The 14152-nt window shown below is 35.5% G+C and overlaps 2 protein-coding genes across 2 annotated transcripts; both read right to left on the reverse strand.

Moving 5' to 3' along the window:
- Positions 1 to 2017: 2017 nt before the first annotated feature.
- LOC127793264 (mini zinc finger protein 1-like) lies at positions 2018 to 3013 on the reverse strand. Its single transcript, XM_052324098.1, has one exon. The coding sequence runs from the start codon at positions 2860 to 2862 to the stop codon at positions 2608 to 2610; it is 255 nt and encodes an 84-aa protein (XP_052180058.1). The 5' UTR covers positions 2863 to 3013; the 3' UTR covers positions 2018 to 2607.
- Positions 3014 to 11994: 8981 nt separating this feature from the next.
- On the reverse strand, positions 11995 to 13914 carry LOC127793261 (myb-related protein 306-like). Its single transcript, XM_052324097.1, has 3 exons — positions 13548 to 13914; positions 13209 to 13338; positions 11995 to 12973 (listed from the first exon to the last, which is right to left on the reverse strand). The coding sequence occupies exons 1-3, from the start codon at positions 13678 to 13680 to the stop codon at positions 12310 to 12312; spliced, it is 927 nt and encodes a 308-aa protein (XP_052180057.1). The 5' UTR covers positions 13681 to 13914; the 3' UTR covers positions 11995 to 12309.
- Positions 13915 to 14152: the final 238 nt, after the last annotated feature.

A 14152-nucleotide genomic window follows, 5' to 3' on the forward strand; every position in this document is an offset into this window, starting at 1 on the left:
TTGATTCCCAAGTTGGGCCTCAATCAATCTACATAAGGCTGCAACAGAATTGCCTTAGGCTTCCACCGGTCCATGCCATCAACTTGGGAGCAGATTTCAGTAGCATGTGCATATACTCCTATCTGGATTTCTAAAGAATATACATGCAATGGTGGAGTCGGGATTTGAGGTGAGTGTCGACAGTGGAGTTAATTGGCTCCACTGAATGGCTCCGCCATTGTTTATATAGGTTTTCTGATAAATAATTTGGATCAAGTTATGAACATATACAAACCACAGCATCGAGCCTTGCAACGTTAAGACTAAAAAGTCACAGGTTTGAAGCAGTGGGTCATGTTACTTTGTAGGTTTAGGTTTTCTCATAAATAATTGAAATTTAGTTATAAATACATTCTAAGGACTAAGTCATAAAACTTAGAATTTGTTGTCTTTTAAGCTTATATTTCAATAAAAGAATTCTCGTCTTTTATAAAAGACTCCCTCTTGTATTATTATTATTATTATTATTATTTTGCTAAGTAAAAGAACCCTCCCTTTTTCTAGCTAAGTCTGAAAATAAACTAAAAGATTCCAAACCAAGAAAAAACAAACAGCTAGCATTAATGAATAAAACTCCATGCATAACACAAACGTTGAAGGGTTTGACTCCACATCTATTGTGTCTGAAATAAAAAATAGAGAGAGAGAGAGAGAGAGAGAGAGAGAGAGAGAGAGAGAGAGAGAGAGACCAGTAAACGTGTTAGCAGCCAATGGAAGGTGAAAAAAGAAGCTGTAAATGCAGACATTAGGCTCTACAGGAGCACATGGCTGTCTCATCTCTAGACATATTTGTTCTAACAAGCTTGTGGAAAAAGAATATCTTATATATATAGCCATATTTCCAAAACCTTAATTTACAATATACTAATACAAGATGCCATGTTGCCCTGTCACCATTTTCTTTTCTGATTCATCATGGCTTGCTTTGCCTTTGCCAGCTCTATAGGAATGTTGTCTGAGAACATACTGCTGGCCTTGCCTTTCTTATCTCTATTAAACAAACTTATTTTGTATGTCCTTGTATGTACATATCTTTGGACACCTTGTCTTTGCCACTCCAAATTCAAGGCTAAGATCATTCAGAGTGTTATCTATCCCATAGGCCTCAGAATTTTTAATTGAAACTTCGAAAGGTTCTGGCTTTGGCACATAGCCAATTGCTTTTTTAATTTCCAATAGCTAGTTTACCAGTCACAAGGCAATGTGCAGTGATTTTTAATTGAAACTTCAAAAGATTCTGGCTTTGGCACATAGCCAATTGCTTTTTTAATCTCCAATAGCTAGTTTACCCAGTCACAAGGCAATGTGCAGTGGTGCACCATTGTTGAACAAATCTTACTTTATTTGCAGATTCAAGATTTGATAATATAGTCTCCTTTAAGTCAATATTATATAAAGGGAGAGTGTTTGATTTAGAGCAAGAAGACATGATTAGATATGTAGGGCCCTAAAATTTGACAATAATGCCGATTGATTTTGCAAATATTACTTGTAAAATTGAATTTTCTAATCAAATTGGTTGGCAAGAAAAGGAAGCATTGAAAAATAAGTGAAGGATTTGGATTTCTGTGCTGTCCTCCATTTTGGTTCCTGAGATTAATGCAGAAAACTCCAAAACGACACGAGCGCGCGCGCGCACACACACACACACACACATATTGTATGCTTCATCTATCACTTCTGTATCGTCTATCCATTTGAGCCTCACTTGTCTATTAATAATTCCGTCTCTTTTCGAGAATGCCTCGTCAATTAAGCAAAAAAAAAAGGAAAGAAAAGACAAGGAAGAAAGAAAACATACACAATCTTATAAAATCTCAGAATCCAACTCTTCCCTTTGTATAAATGTTTATATATGCAATACCTTTCAAATGCAATTACTGATGAATACGTTACTCTATGTATATGAGTTAGATGCAAGGATTAAATAGAACATCTATGGCACCAAGCAAAAAGAAGAACATCTATGGCGCACACATATCAAAAACCATGCTTCATATCGTACAATTTTTTTTTTTCCTTGCCAAGTAAAATCATGCTTCATACAAGTATCCTGTTCTTTTTGTCACATACAAGTTTATGATGCTTCTTTGCTTCATCAAGCATCTTGTATATATGTACACAGCAAGAGAAGATAAGCTACTTATATGGTATGAGATAACCATTTGATCCTTCATACACAAATATCACCATCCTACTCGAACCACAACATTGATTAAACCTTTTGAGCTATGAGTTGAATATGTGTCCCCCATTTTCCCAGCCACCAAATTAGGGCTTTAACTTAACAAAGAAATAAATTGGAAGTAGCTATATCCCTGCAGATTAATCATCCCCTCGAAAACAACCTCGAAATGAATAAGTAGGTACCAGATTCGTTCGGTTGGTAAGGAGGAAATTTATTTGCAGAATCACTATACAACAATCTCAAGCACAAAATCAAGAACTATGGACAATTTAAATTCTCTCACACGCATATATAAACCACTCGATCTTTTTTTGAATAGATCGATCAGTTTATGCTATACCTAGCTAGCTAGCCAACACTGAGATAGACAAATTAATTAGTCAGGAAGACTCAGAAACTACCTCAGTTTCCTCATCCCTTCTGTGGAAACTCCGGTGGCAGCCACAGGCAGCACACCTAAGTGCACCGCTGCTCGCCTCCTCGCCGCTTGGCATGAACTCCCGGCAGCCATCCACTGCATATCCTCCGATATTGGCTGCATGATTTTTCTGACACTCTGCATATCTGACGGTCCTAACAACCGATGCACTGGCACTTCTGTTCGATCCTTCCCTTCTCACGACGCGCTTCTTCATGCTTATGAAACCCTAATTAGCCCTAGTTTTTGGCTATTGTCTTGATCACAAAGCAATTGATCAATTTATGCTTGTCAACTGGTCTGAAGCTGAGTTATATATACTGGGTAGTTGAAGAGAGGGAGAGATGGCTTTCAATAGCTGATGACATCAAAAGCATAACCCTAGCATGTATATTTATACTAGTGACCGGTGAACTACCACTTGTAAATAAAAAGAAGCCATTAGTAGCCTTATTTTTTAATAATCTTCCCCATCTTCTTTAGGCTTCCTTTAGGGCACAATATTCTCTCCGGGGCATCGCTGTCCACTCCACTTCTTTACCACTCATAGGTTGCCACATCATTAACAGTAGTTCCACAATTTTGTGAAAACAGAGAGAGAGAGAGAGAGAGAGAGAGAGAGAGAGGCAATGATAGGGGATCCTGGATTTATCAATGTGTCAAGCTCTGATTAGTCCAACCTAGAGGTTGAGGAAGGCAGAAATGGCCCCTATCATTTTACATAAACCACAGGAAACCCTAGAATGGAGGCTGGAAATGATCGTCCAACTGCCTCGAAACACTTTGGAGAATAGGATTGGTCAGTTTTGAACAATTAGGGCAGCTTGGTTGGTTTCTATATAATGCGATGGGAAAGCAAAAGCTTTATTGCTATATCAATAATACTGATGGATTTGTTGTGGAATGACTGATTAAGCAGGGTGATTATTCAGTTTGCTTTTGTGGGTCCAAAATGACATTTAAAAGGCAGGTTCCCTTGTCCCTTAAAGACATTTTTCAAACAACCCTTGTCCAATTACCTAAGATTCTAATAATTTATAGCCTCACCCACCATATATGGGTTAAGATCAAAGAACTGGCACTGGCGTCCTCTCCAGTCCTACCCCGTGTCAAATCCCAAGAGACTCATAATTAACAACAACTACTACTACTACTTATTATGAGATGTTACGTTAGAAAAGATAAAAGTTTCCCATCTTTAACTATGAATTAATATATATGCTGTTGGTTTATGAAATTATATTTGTGTGTGTGTCTCAATTTTTGAAATTAAGTGGCAGAAGCCTCCACCATCTGAAAGCAGAAAGGGACAGACACACGGCGCAATCACTAATCAGAAACATGTGCAGAAGACTACTACTGTTTCCCTGCAAATTGAAAGTTGAGAGCAATACTACTACAGGCTTGAAAAGGCAAAAATGGAGGGACAAGGACCCAAGTGGTGGTTAATTTTATCGTTTTTAAATTGACCCTTAACCGTACCTATATTCATCAATTTGATATATCTATAATATTTAAACATCAAATACCAAAGATCATGGCCTAAAGTGTGTTGGATTATATATATTAGATGTATGAATGCAGCATGTGTTTTGAGATCCATCAATCAATGTTACAGGTATTTGTAACTTCGCCGAGTCCTATTATTATTATTACCTACACACACAAACACACACTTAAAATGGGTTTATTCTGCTCATCAAAAGAAAACAAAAAATGAGTTTATTCTGAAAGCCCATACAGTTGCTATCATGCTGTCCCAAAGAAGATAGAAGATACTTTGAAATATTGTTGGGATAGTTTTAGTTGCTAAATGAATTTATATCTTTCTTGGAGTAGGAATGAGATGTGATCTCTTGGAAAATGACTTATCACGGATTGTACAAATGGGAGGGAGGGCGAACTATACATGCAGGATTTTATATATATATATGCATGCAACAGATCAGTCCCTTAATTTCCATTAAATAGTAGAATTGCTATTTCAGTGTTTTGTGAGGATATATACATGCTTCCCCTCTCTAGGAATCTTTTGTCTTTGATAGTGTTCCTCTCTTCTTGTAATTAATGTTTTCAATTACGTACTCAGAGAAAAAAAACTCGAAGAAACAATTATAATTAAGATTTTAAACGATAAATTAATGAACTTACGGTATGCTTTTAATACAGTTAATTCATATATAATTAAGATTAACAGCATGAATTAACATGCTGCTTTGCTTTATATATATATGCTTAATGTTCCTTGTTTTGCATCAAGAAATTTTCATTTTCATTGTCAGAAAACAGTAACCAAAAGAGAATACCCACAGAGCAGTAGTACGGTCTATGCTTTTATTTTATTTTGTTTTTTTGGGTGTGCATGACTTTTCAACAACTACTTTAAATAGTTACGGAAAATTATGGCCCTTTAACTTTATGATCAACTCCTTGTGAAATGTGTACTCAACTCAATCACTTTGGGATAGGATCTTTAAGTGCTTGTCCACGAACAAATGGAAGTACTTCCATTTATAATTAAGTTATATTAAATAATTTTAAAAAAATCATTAACCATTGGAAGTGTGAAATTTTTGAGTTTGATGGGCATGCACTTGAAAACGTGTGGTATGCGGAAGTATTATGGAAGACAAGAAGTTTTGTTCCTTACCAACCGTACCCAGTTTGTGATACCTCCATAAACCTACTACCCTATGGGAATTACTAAGCCCTTAGGATCTTACGTCTCCATTAATTGATCGTTATCAGATTGTCTTCTTAAACCAAATGATTGATAAAGCATATTTGACCAAGATATATAGATAAATGATATATAATTTTTCGTGAGTGTCCACGCATACATAATGTTAAAAAAAGAATGGCCTAAGAACTTACATATCTTATAAAAAAAATTAATAAAGGATCAACACAAAGTTGTTACTGTCATGAGACTCAAACGCACCCCTCTAATTTTTATGCGATATCTTACCATTACTCTTTGAGTTTAAGAGAAGAATGAGTTAATGACACTGATATTAAAATTTAAAGCTTACTGAGAGATTTGTTTAATTTATTGGAAGATTAATTTATAAAAGATTGAGCCCAGAAGGAGAGAGAGTGAACTTGGTTCTAACTATATATGACATGTGAAGTATCACTTACACATTGAATTTACCTTTTGTTTATCTGGAAAAAGGAAAACATTTTTGTTGTTCACCTGTAAAATGCTGTGTTTGTCATCATTTCAATAAGTTCTTAATACATTTTGACAATCCAATATCCATTTAATTAGAAGGATTTAAATCACCAATGGACCCAACTCCGAAAGTCCGCTAATCAGAATTATGAGCTGTGATTTCTCGACTTATTCTAATTATTAGGCTCCCCTCCCTCTCTCTCTCTCTCTCTCAAAGTCCACTAATCAGGATTGTGAGCTGCAAAGATTAACCAGTTCATTTAGGTGTTTTTAAAAACATGAAAAATTTATTTAATAGGATGGGAAGTCTATGAAAAATGTCATATTTAAGAAATTAAATTTTATTTTTGTTGTTTGACATACTATATTTTTTATGAAATTGAATTTCATGGTACAATCATTAAAATATATTTTGAGTTATTTTTTATGAAAAATTTTATGTGAGGGGAGATGTTTTTTTATGTAAGTTAAAAAATATTTTATTTTCTAACTAAATGTTATCAAACACACCCTTACAAATGCCATTTTACTCTTATTTTATAAAAAAAAAATATCCAACCACAAATCAACAATAAAATATCCGAAACGACACGCGAGGAAAAAGATTAAGAAACAAAAAATGAATAATCAGCCAACTTTTTGAGGAGGACATGACCCCAAAATCTTTCTAATTATGCAGAGGGCCCACATCCCTCGGATAAAATGTCGATTGGCAAAGAGGAAGTGAAGACAGAGAGCATCTGCCCTTATTGTATATTGGGTAGTGGAAGGCCCAAATGCCCATCAATCAATTCAATTGCCGTCACTCAGCCTCCCTGTCTTTTAGCTTTATATTTGAGACAATTGAGAGTCTTTCTTATGGGCTGCACTTTTGGGCCCCTGCCCCATTAAAGGATATGCCTAAATACTTTTTGGCCAGGCCCCCACCGGTGCATTCACAACATTTTCATTATATTTACACTGGTGGGCCCAACTCATAGGTTCAGCAATTCAGGTCACCGTCCTGTCAGTCACCCTTTTTTGTTTTTGTTTCCAACTTTTCATGGGCCTGGCCTGGGCATCAAAACTTGATTGGACAACTGGGCCTTTTAGATCACTTAATTGTTATCCATTTCCCACTTTGGCTTGGGCTGGACCACCGCGGGCTCACTGGACCCGACTTACCATTCTGAATACACAATCTCTACAAGAATACTGTAATGCCCACAGTCAATCTTACATGGACTTCTAGTTCTGGATTGGGTGTAGAAATAATTCTATTTTTACTGTATTTTATTAAGAAACATACGATATATGAATTAATTTCCGAAAAGCATGCGAGAAAGTATGGGTCCCATGATAAATTGTATTCAAGAACTAACTTTGCACGCTCTTAAGCGATTCAATACGATCGAAAGGTTATTGATTTATAAAGGAGGAAGGCTTAATTATCATCAAAAACCTAAAACTCACTCTGACTTTTGGATTGGATATAGAAATTAATTGTATTTCTACCATACTTCCTAAAAAGAAAGGTCCGATATCAATTAATTAACTTCTGAAAGGCATGGGAGAAAGTATGGTCCCATGAAAAATTCCATTCAAGAACTATAATTATCATAGAAGAATTAAGAGACCCTACCATGTTAATTGAAGAGAAGGATGGTGGCAGGTATGGTCCCCATATGGGGACAATTCTGTCTTATATGGAGATGTGAATATATATGTGAAAAATTCATCACATGATTCATGTATTAGGGGGGGGGGGGGGGGGGGGGGGCAAGGCAAGGCTAGCTAGCTAGCAAACTCCTGCATAAGATGCACATGATTGTGTCAAATGTTAGATGATGGTGTCCATTCAATTCAAATGACCAGCTGATCAAGAGGATTTTTTTTTCTTGTGAAAAAGGAAATGGGTTAATTAGCTGGTTCTCATTCTAGGAAAGAGCATGTGTTCTCTCAGCTCATGCATGACCACCTCTCCATCATACAAATCCCAAGTGTGTGTGTGCGCCAGCTGCTTATATTATATGCATCTATAATTAAAGGCCCACTACTAGTCCATTATATATTATGCAAACATACGTATATGTGTGTGTGTGTGAAGGTAGGTTTTGAATGTCTGTGCAGAGAAAGCTGAGGAAAGGAAGCTTCCTTTGATGCATGCATGGTGGAATTATATATATGCATTGCACGGCAGAGTTTAAATTTTCCAATGGGAGCAGGAGGAGGGGGTGCTCTTTTTCCTTGGTGCTTTAATTTGCAGATGCTCATAATTAAATTTTCTTCGCTGGATTTTGACAAATTGAGAGAAGGGAATTAATTGTTAAGTGATCATGAAAGAAACTACAGGCATTCTTCTGGAACTCCATTGCCATTTGGTGATCACAATAATAAACTTTATTGGTCTGGCACACTGGTATTAATTAATTAGTACTACTAGACTTACCAGTTTTACTTTTTACAGTAGTAGTGCATACATATATATATATATGCATGGGTGCAGCAGGTGGGATGTCAGGATCATGAAGCCAAGTCCAAGTTGTAAAGCAAACAAAAAAGTCAAACCCCCCCTCACATGTGTGCATTTATTAAGACTACCCAATTTCATTTTATTTTTCTTGCATTTTCCCAATGCCTATCTGTATTTATTCGTTCCTCTCTAGCTACCTTCTCCATAATCTACATCCAAAACCAATTTCATTCAAGCCTTGGGAGCAGCGGAAAACTAATTTTGGGCAACGATGAAGTGTGTTTTTTGGTAGTCACACGCCAATTAAGCATATGAGAGTGTTATTATGTTGGTCTTGGCTTGGGTTCGTAGAGATATATTGTCACAATTTGATAGTTTAATTATAAATGCAAAACAGAAATGGTATTGTGAAAATTGCAAAATTACTTCACGCAAGAGGGTTTGTATATATTAAAAAACTACACCAGCTAGCATTGGTCAAGTCAATTTGGGGATTCTATTATTTCTAGACCTAAGGCATTGAACTTAATTCCTTTGGTAACTGGACTTGATGGTTAGCAGTTTAATTCATCCCAAGAGAGATTAAATATTTAATTAGTGGTAGCTTTTAAGTTTGATGAAGATCAGGGTTTGGTATATACCAATACTATTATCATTGCCCACGTGAGTTTAATTAGCTTTACGCGTGGGAATTTAATTATATGTTAATTTCTTCTTTTAGATTAGCTTGGGATTTATATATACATTGCTAGCTGATTCGATTCTTGAGATCTTTGTGGGCTTTTCTCTGTAAAGCAATTAAGGCCCTGTTTGTGTTTGTGTTTCAAGTCCAGGTACGTAGCTGACTCAGTAATTAGTGTTTGGGTGCAGCTGCAATCTTAATTATTATTATTTTTTTAAATTACCTTGTTATCTTCGATAATAGTTCACCTTTGAAATAATTTTATTATTATATTAAAATTTATTTTATTTAAAATTAAATAATAATTACCTTTAAATATCATTTCAGATACTTTCATTTGCTAGCTACCGGAAACGATTCGAATCCATTTTCTCAATTTAAGCAGTTTCAGTTTTTTTTTCATATTTGTAGCATAGATCATCTCTCTAGTAATTATATAAAAAAATTAATTTTTTTTTATATTATAAAAAAAATTAATAAAATATACGTTACTTAAAAAATAAAATTAATGATACTAAAAAAAATTTAAACTTGTGATGCTCTAAACTTCAGATAATAAATTTTTACTTAAATATTTTTAATTACATGCATCTATATTAATTAACCCCAGCCAATCCATGAGCCATCTCTCTGGTCTACTATTATAATATATATATATATACCGAGGATTGAAGGGTTGGTTGATGAAACAGCTTCAATTCAATATTAAAAACAGAAATGCCCCCCTCATGTTCATGGAATTCTTGGCTACCAGATTGAGATTTTGACGATCGATGGCTAAGCTGGCATGCATGGTGCAGCTAATAATAATGTATAACGTTCATGCATTTCAACTCATCATATTTACGTGGAATTTTGACTATTTTCTATTGGAATGACGTCTAATTAATGATTTCGATTATAACGGTTTATTTTATTTTTTTCATAATTTAGGTTCGATTAAATATCTATGTTTGGTTAATCAGATGCAATTCTCAAGTTATTCTATAATAATTGACCTAAATAATTGAATGCTTATCTCAGTTTGCTATCTGAACACAGAGACCCCTTGGGGGTTGTTTAGTTATAAAGAAAATATTTTTTAATTTTTTATTTTCAATTTTCTACTCAATATCCAATTTCCTTTTTATTGAAAATTTAAATTATTAAATATGAAAACCATTTTTTTTTCTTGAAGGCTGAAAAGTATTATCTAAATGATTATTAAAATACTTTTTCAACTGTTATATATAAAGCAAAATATTACTATTAATATATTTTGTAAAGTTCATAATATTATTTCTAATATAAAATTAAAACTATAAATACTACAGAAAGGTACAATATATTTTATATTGGTAACATTATGGTTTCAATAATAATAATAATAATTTATTAATAATTTTATTATATTAATTTTATGAATAAATTATGTTGATATAATTATAAAATTAATACCACCAATATATTTATTCAGGATATTATTTAATTAATATCCCAATATTAATTATAAGCATTAGTAATAGATATTATAGTTTTTATTATTTTAATTTTAAAATATTTATTATATTAATATTGTTGTTAAAAATATTTTTACTATTTGCTATCAGCCAATACTAATATTTATATTATTTATAACACCAATATTTTGATATTTTTACTATAACAAATTATTATCATATAATCAATTTTCTATTTAGTCGTATATTGCTGATATTTGTATATAGTATAGTATTATTTTCTGTGAATTCTAAAATTCATATTTTTACTATTTGCATGGATTTTAATATATAAATATAATTAATTTATGTTGTTTAATAAAAAAAAATTGGTGGGAAATTTCCCCCTATTTTAGTGAAAAAAAATAGTGAAAACATCCTCTATTGAAAAGAATTTCTCATTTGAACAAGTTGTTCACTTTTCTGGTTTCTGTGAGAAACATCTCTGGAAGAAACAAGTATTATTTTACACAACTGAATAAACCGTAGTACCATATACTTCTCAGCTTGAGCAGAAAATTGAAGACTTACAACCCAGGCGGCCAAGTGCAGGGAAGACGAGGCGCGCGCGAGCTTCCTTAACAGCGAACAAGGAAACATTGTGACAGATTACCCATCAAACCGTGAAAAATGCATGGAGGGATGCACCCAAATGGATGATCATCTCAGTACCAGAGAAAATATTGTACCTAGCTAGGTAAGGAAAGATTAACTGTCCTGACAGACAAAATAAGTGAAAAAATATGGAAAGGAAGCGACAGGCCAACAGTTTATAGTACAATTTCTGGTGCATATCCTCATATTATAGGTTTCTTGTCAAGACTCAAGAGCAGAAACTGGAACCCCGTCTCCAGCACGATTTCTCAAGCAGTTAGTGCTCAGTGAACAAGTTGGGTTCAGTTAATACAAGGCAAAAAAAAAAAATCTAGAAGCCTTAATTTCTTCTCCAAAGGCACTTCAAAAAAATGAATAGCCTCTCTCTCTCTGCCTGCTGGCAAGGGCAAGGATAACATACATGGAAAAGGTCAAACCTTGGTGCTATAATTATCAGCGGCCAGATCTCATTAATAAATGACAACCAGTGGTTGGCTATTAATATTAATATGCCCATCTCATTAATACAACTTAATTGTAGGCTTATAGTAATTTTTTGATTTTGAATTTTTGCTTTTTTTCTTGACAATAAAAACTCTATGATTATTATTTTTTGGCGTGTGTGGGTATGAGTAAATCCACGTAACACCCATAATAGCCCATAAAACAATAATAGGTACGAGTAAATCCACCTAATACCCATAATATCCCACAAAACAAAAATACACTAAGTTAAGCTTACAAATCTAAAAGTGCTTGAACTCACGAAGAGTTAAACTTAATTTAATCACATAAAACGCCATCATGTATATATATGTGTGTGTGTGTGTGTGTATCTTCATTAGCTAATCCTTGTGGGGGTGTGGTTAATTAATGATGATTAATTTTGATGATTGAGGATAATTTCAAGTAAACCCCAACTTTCAATATCTGAAGAATAAGCATAAGCATGAAGAACATACAAGACATTTTGAAGTAAACCCCAACTTTCATTTATGGTTAGATTTACCAAGCAAGCGCTGCACCCTGCACATAGAGTTTCAGACTTTCACTAGCTAACAAGAAGAAAGGAGACTTACTAAACCTACCCAGTACATATATATATTTATATATATATATATGTGGATCATATCATATATACTAGTAATTTACAGTTTCGGCACTTGCATATGGGAAATATTATCCTTTCCTGCTGATCAGACTAGACAAAGGTAAGGTAAATCTATAGTTCAAAAGACCTAAAACTCTCAAACAAAAGAAACTCCAACGGTGTGAAAACCCTTTCAGAACAGCCCATCAGTTTCTCCCAGCGGCATGTCCATGAGATCGCCTTGCCCTTGCCCCGGCCCATCGTCAAACAGCCATTTCTCCAGCAGCGAAAGAGAGCCCTGAGTGTCCGAAGAATTCGGCTTGCTCTCATCCTGAAAAAGGCTGCTGGTTCCTGAGTTGCAAGAATTGAAGCTGAAAAACGAATCGAAACCCTGATCCGGCGTTGCAGAACTCATCGTGCCCTCGCTGGGGCTAGACCCGGTTCCAACTGGGTAATTGAACGAGTTCTGGGTGGTGGTGGTTTCGGAGCTTGTTTGGGACGATTTTGGGGAGTCTTTCATCCAGTTTTGGAGCAGTTTTGCTATGTTTTCGGTGCTGGACGCGTAGGGAGTGGAGGGGGAGAAATAGGCATTGTTGTTGGGTGGTTTTATGTCAGGTAAAGGGTTAGATTTGTCGAGGGATAAGGCCTCGCAGAGAGCTTGTTTGGCCATGTGGATATCAGTTTGGAGCCTTCTCTCCCACTGGCCCTTGGAGAGAGATCTTGTAGAGGAAAACCCTTCGTGGCCGTTGCCTTCATGGCCTTCAAGCTTCTTGAGCTTCCTCTTCAAGTGGGTGTTCCAGTAGTTCTTTATGTCGTTGTCTGTTCTCTGAGGAAGGTATGAAGCTATGGCGGCCCATCTGCACCAAAACAACAACAAAAAATCACTTTTTTACCCAGCAAGCTTAATATTCACAACTCACGGACATTGACCATATTTAAATCGCTCATTCCCAAACAGGTTGAAGTCCAAGTGACAGATGAGACCATTATATATGGCTTCTTGCCGCTGGGACAAACCCTAGAGTTTACGTTTGGGACTTGAGAACAATTAGAACCAACCCAAATCTGGGAGACAGAGAAAGAGGTCTTTACCTGTTGCCAAGAAGTGCTTGAAGGTGGATGATCATCTTCTCTTCATGATCAGTGAAGTTACCACGCTTGATTCCGGGGCGGAGATAGTTAGTCCATCTAAGCCGGCAACTCTTGCTGCATCTGAGTAGACCTAAGAACCGAACCGGAAGAAAAGCATGAGTACAAAAAGGTAAATTCGAGGCAACAGCCTCATTCAATAAGAAGGTACCGTGCAGGAACTGCAAGATAATAAATAGGGGCTTTAATGAAGGAACCAACCCCAGAACCAAGAATAGTAAAATCACCAAGAAAGAGAAAAGAAGTGGATCAAATCCACAGAAAAACAAAGGAAAAAATTACCAGTATTAGCAGGAACAGCCCTCCAATTCCCTGGTCCATGCTCCTGAATGTAAGACACCAAGATGATGTCTTCTTCCGGAGTCCACGGCCCTTTCTTCACACCATCTTTATCACAGCAAGGAGGCCTTCCCATATCTTTCTCTCTTCAGAACTCTCTCTCTCTCTCTGTCTCTGTATGTATCTCTCTTGAAGACCTCTTTTCTCTTGATTTCTTCTTTTGTAGAAAAGCTGGGACAGGCGTCCAAGGCAAGGCTACCCTTGTCTATATATATAGAGATATATGAGGAGAGAGGGAGAGAGACCGAGGTGGTGTTTACGCTGACCAAAGTGAGAGACGAGGAGGGAGAGGGGGTAAAGGGCTAATGCCGAAAAGAGTCAAAAGCGGACAGCAAGGAGCATTTACTCATTTGCTTGGCAAAAGTCAGCTGCATGCTTAGCCTGCGCAGATGCCTTCTCTCCTCCTTTCTCTTTATTTTGGCCTAACGAAACCGCGTGGCATTCAATGTTTACTATTCCCTCCCTCAAATCCTAATTTGTAATCTCCTTAATTCTTAATTATTCCTTCTTAAATGACCTCTCCATTATGCACATATACATATATATAT

The sequence above is a fragment of the Diospyros lotus genome, unplaced genomic scaffold (genome assembly GCF_014633365.1).
Source record: "Diospyros lotus cultivar Yz01 unplaced genomic scaffold, ASM1463336v1 superscaf1, whole genome shotgun sequence".
Taxonomy (NCBI): Eukaryota; Viridiplantae; Streptophyta; class Magnoliopsida; order Ericales; family Ebenaceae; genus Diospyros; species Diospyros lotus.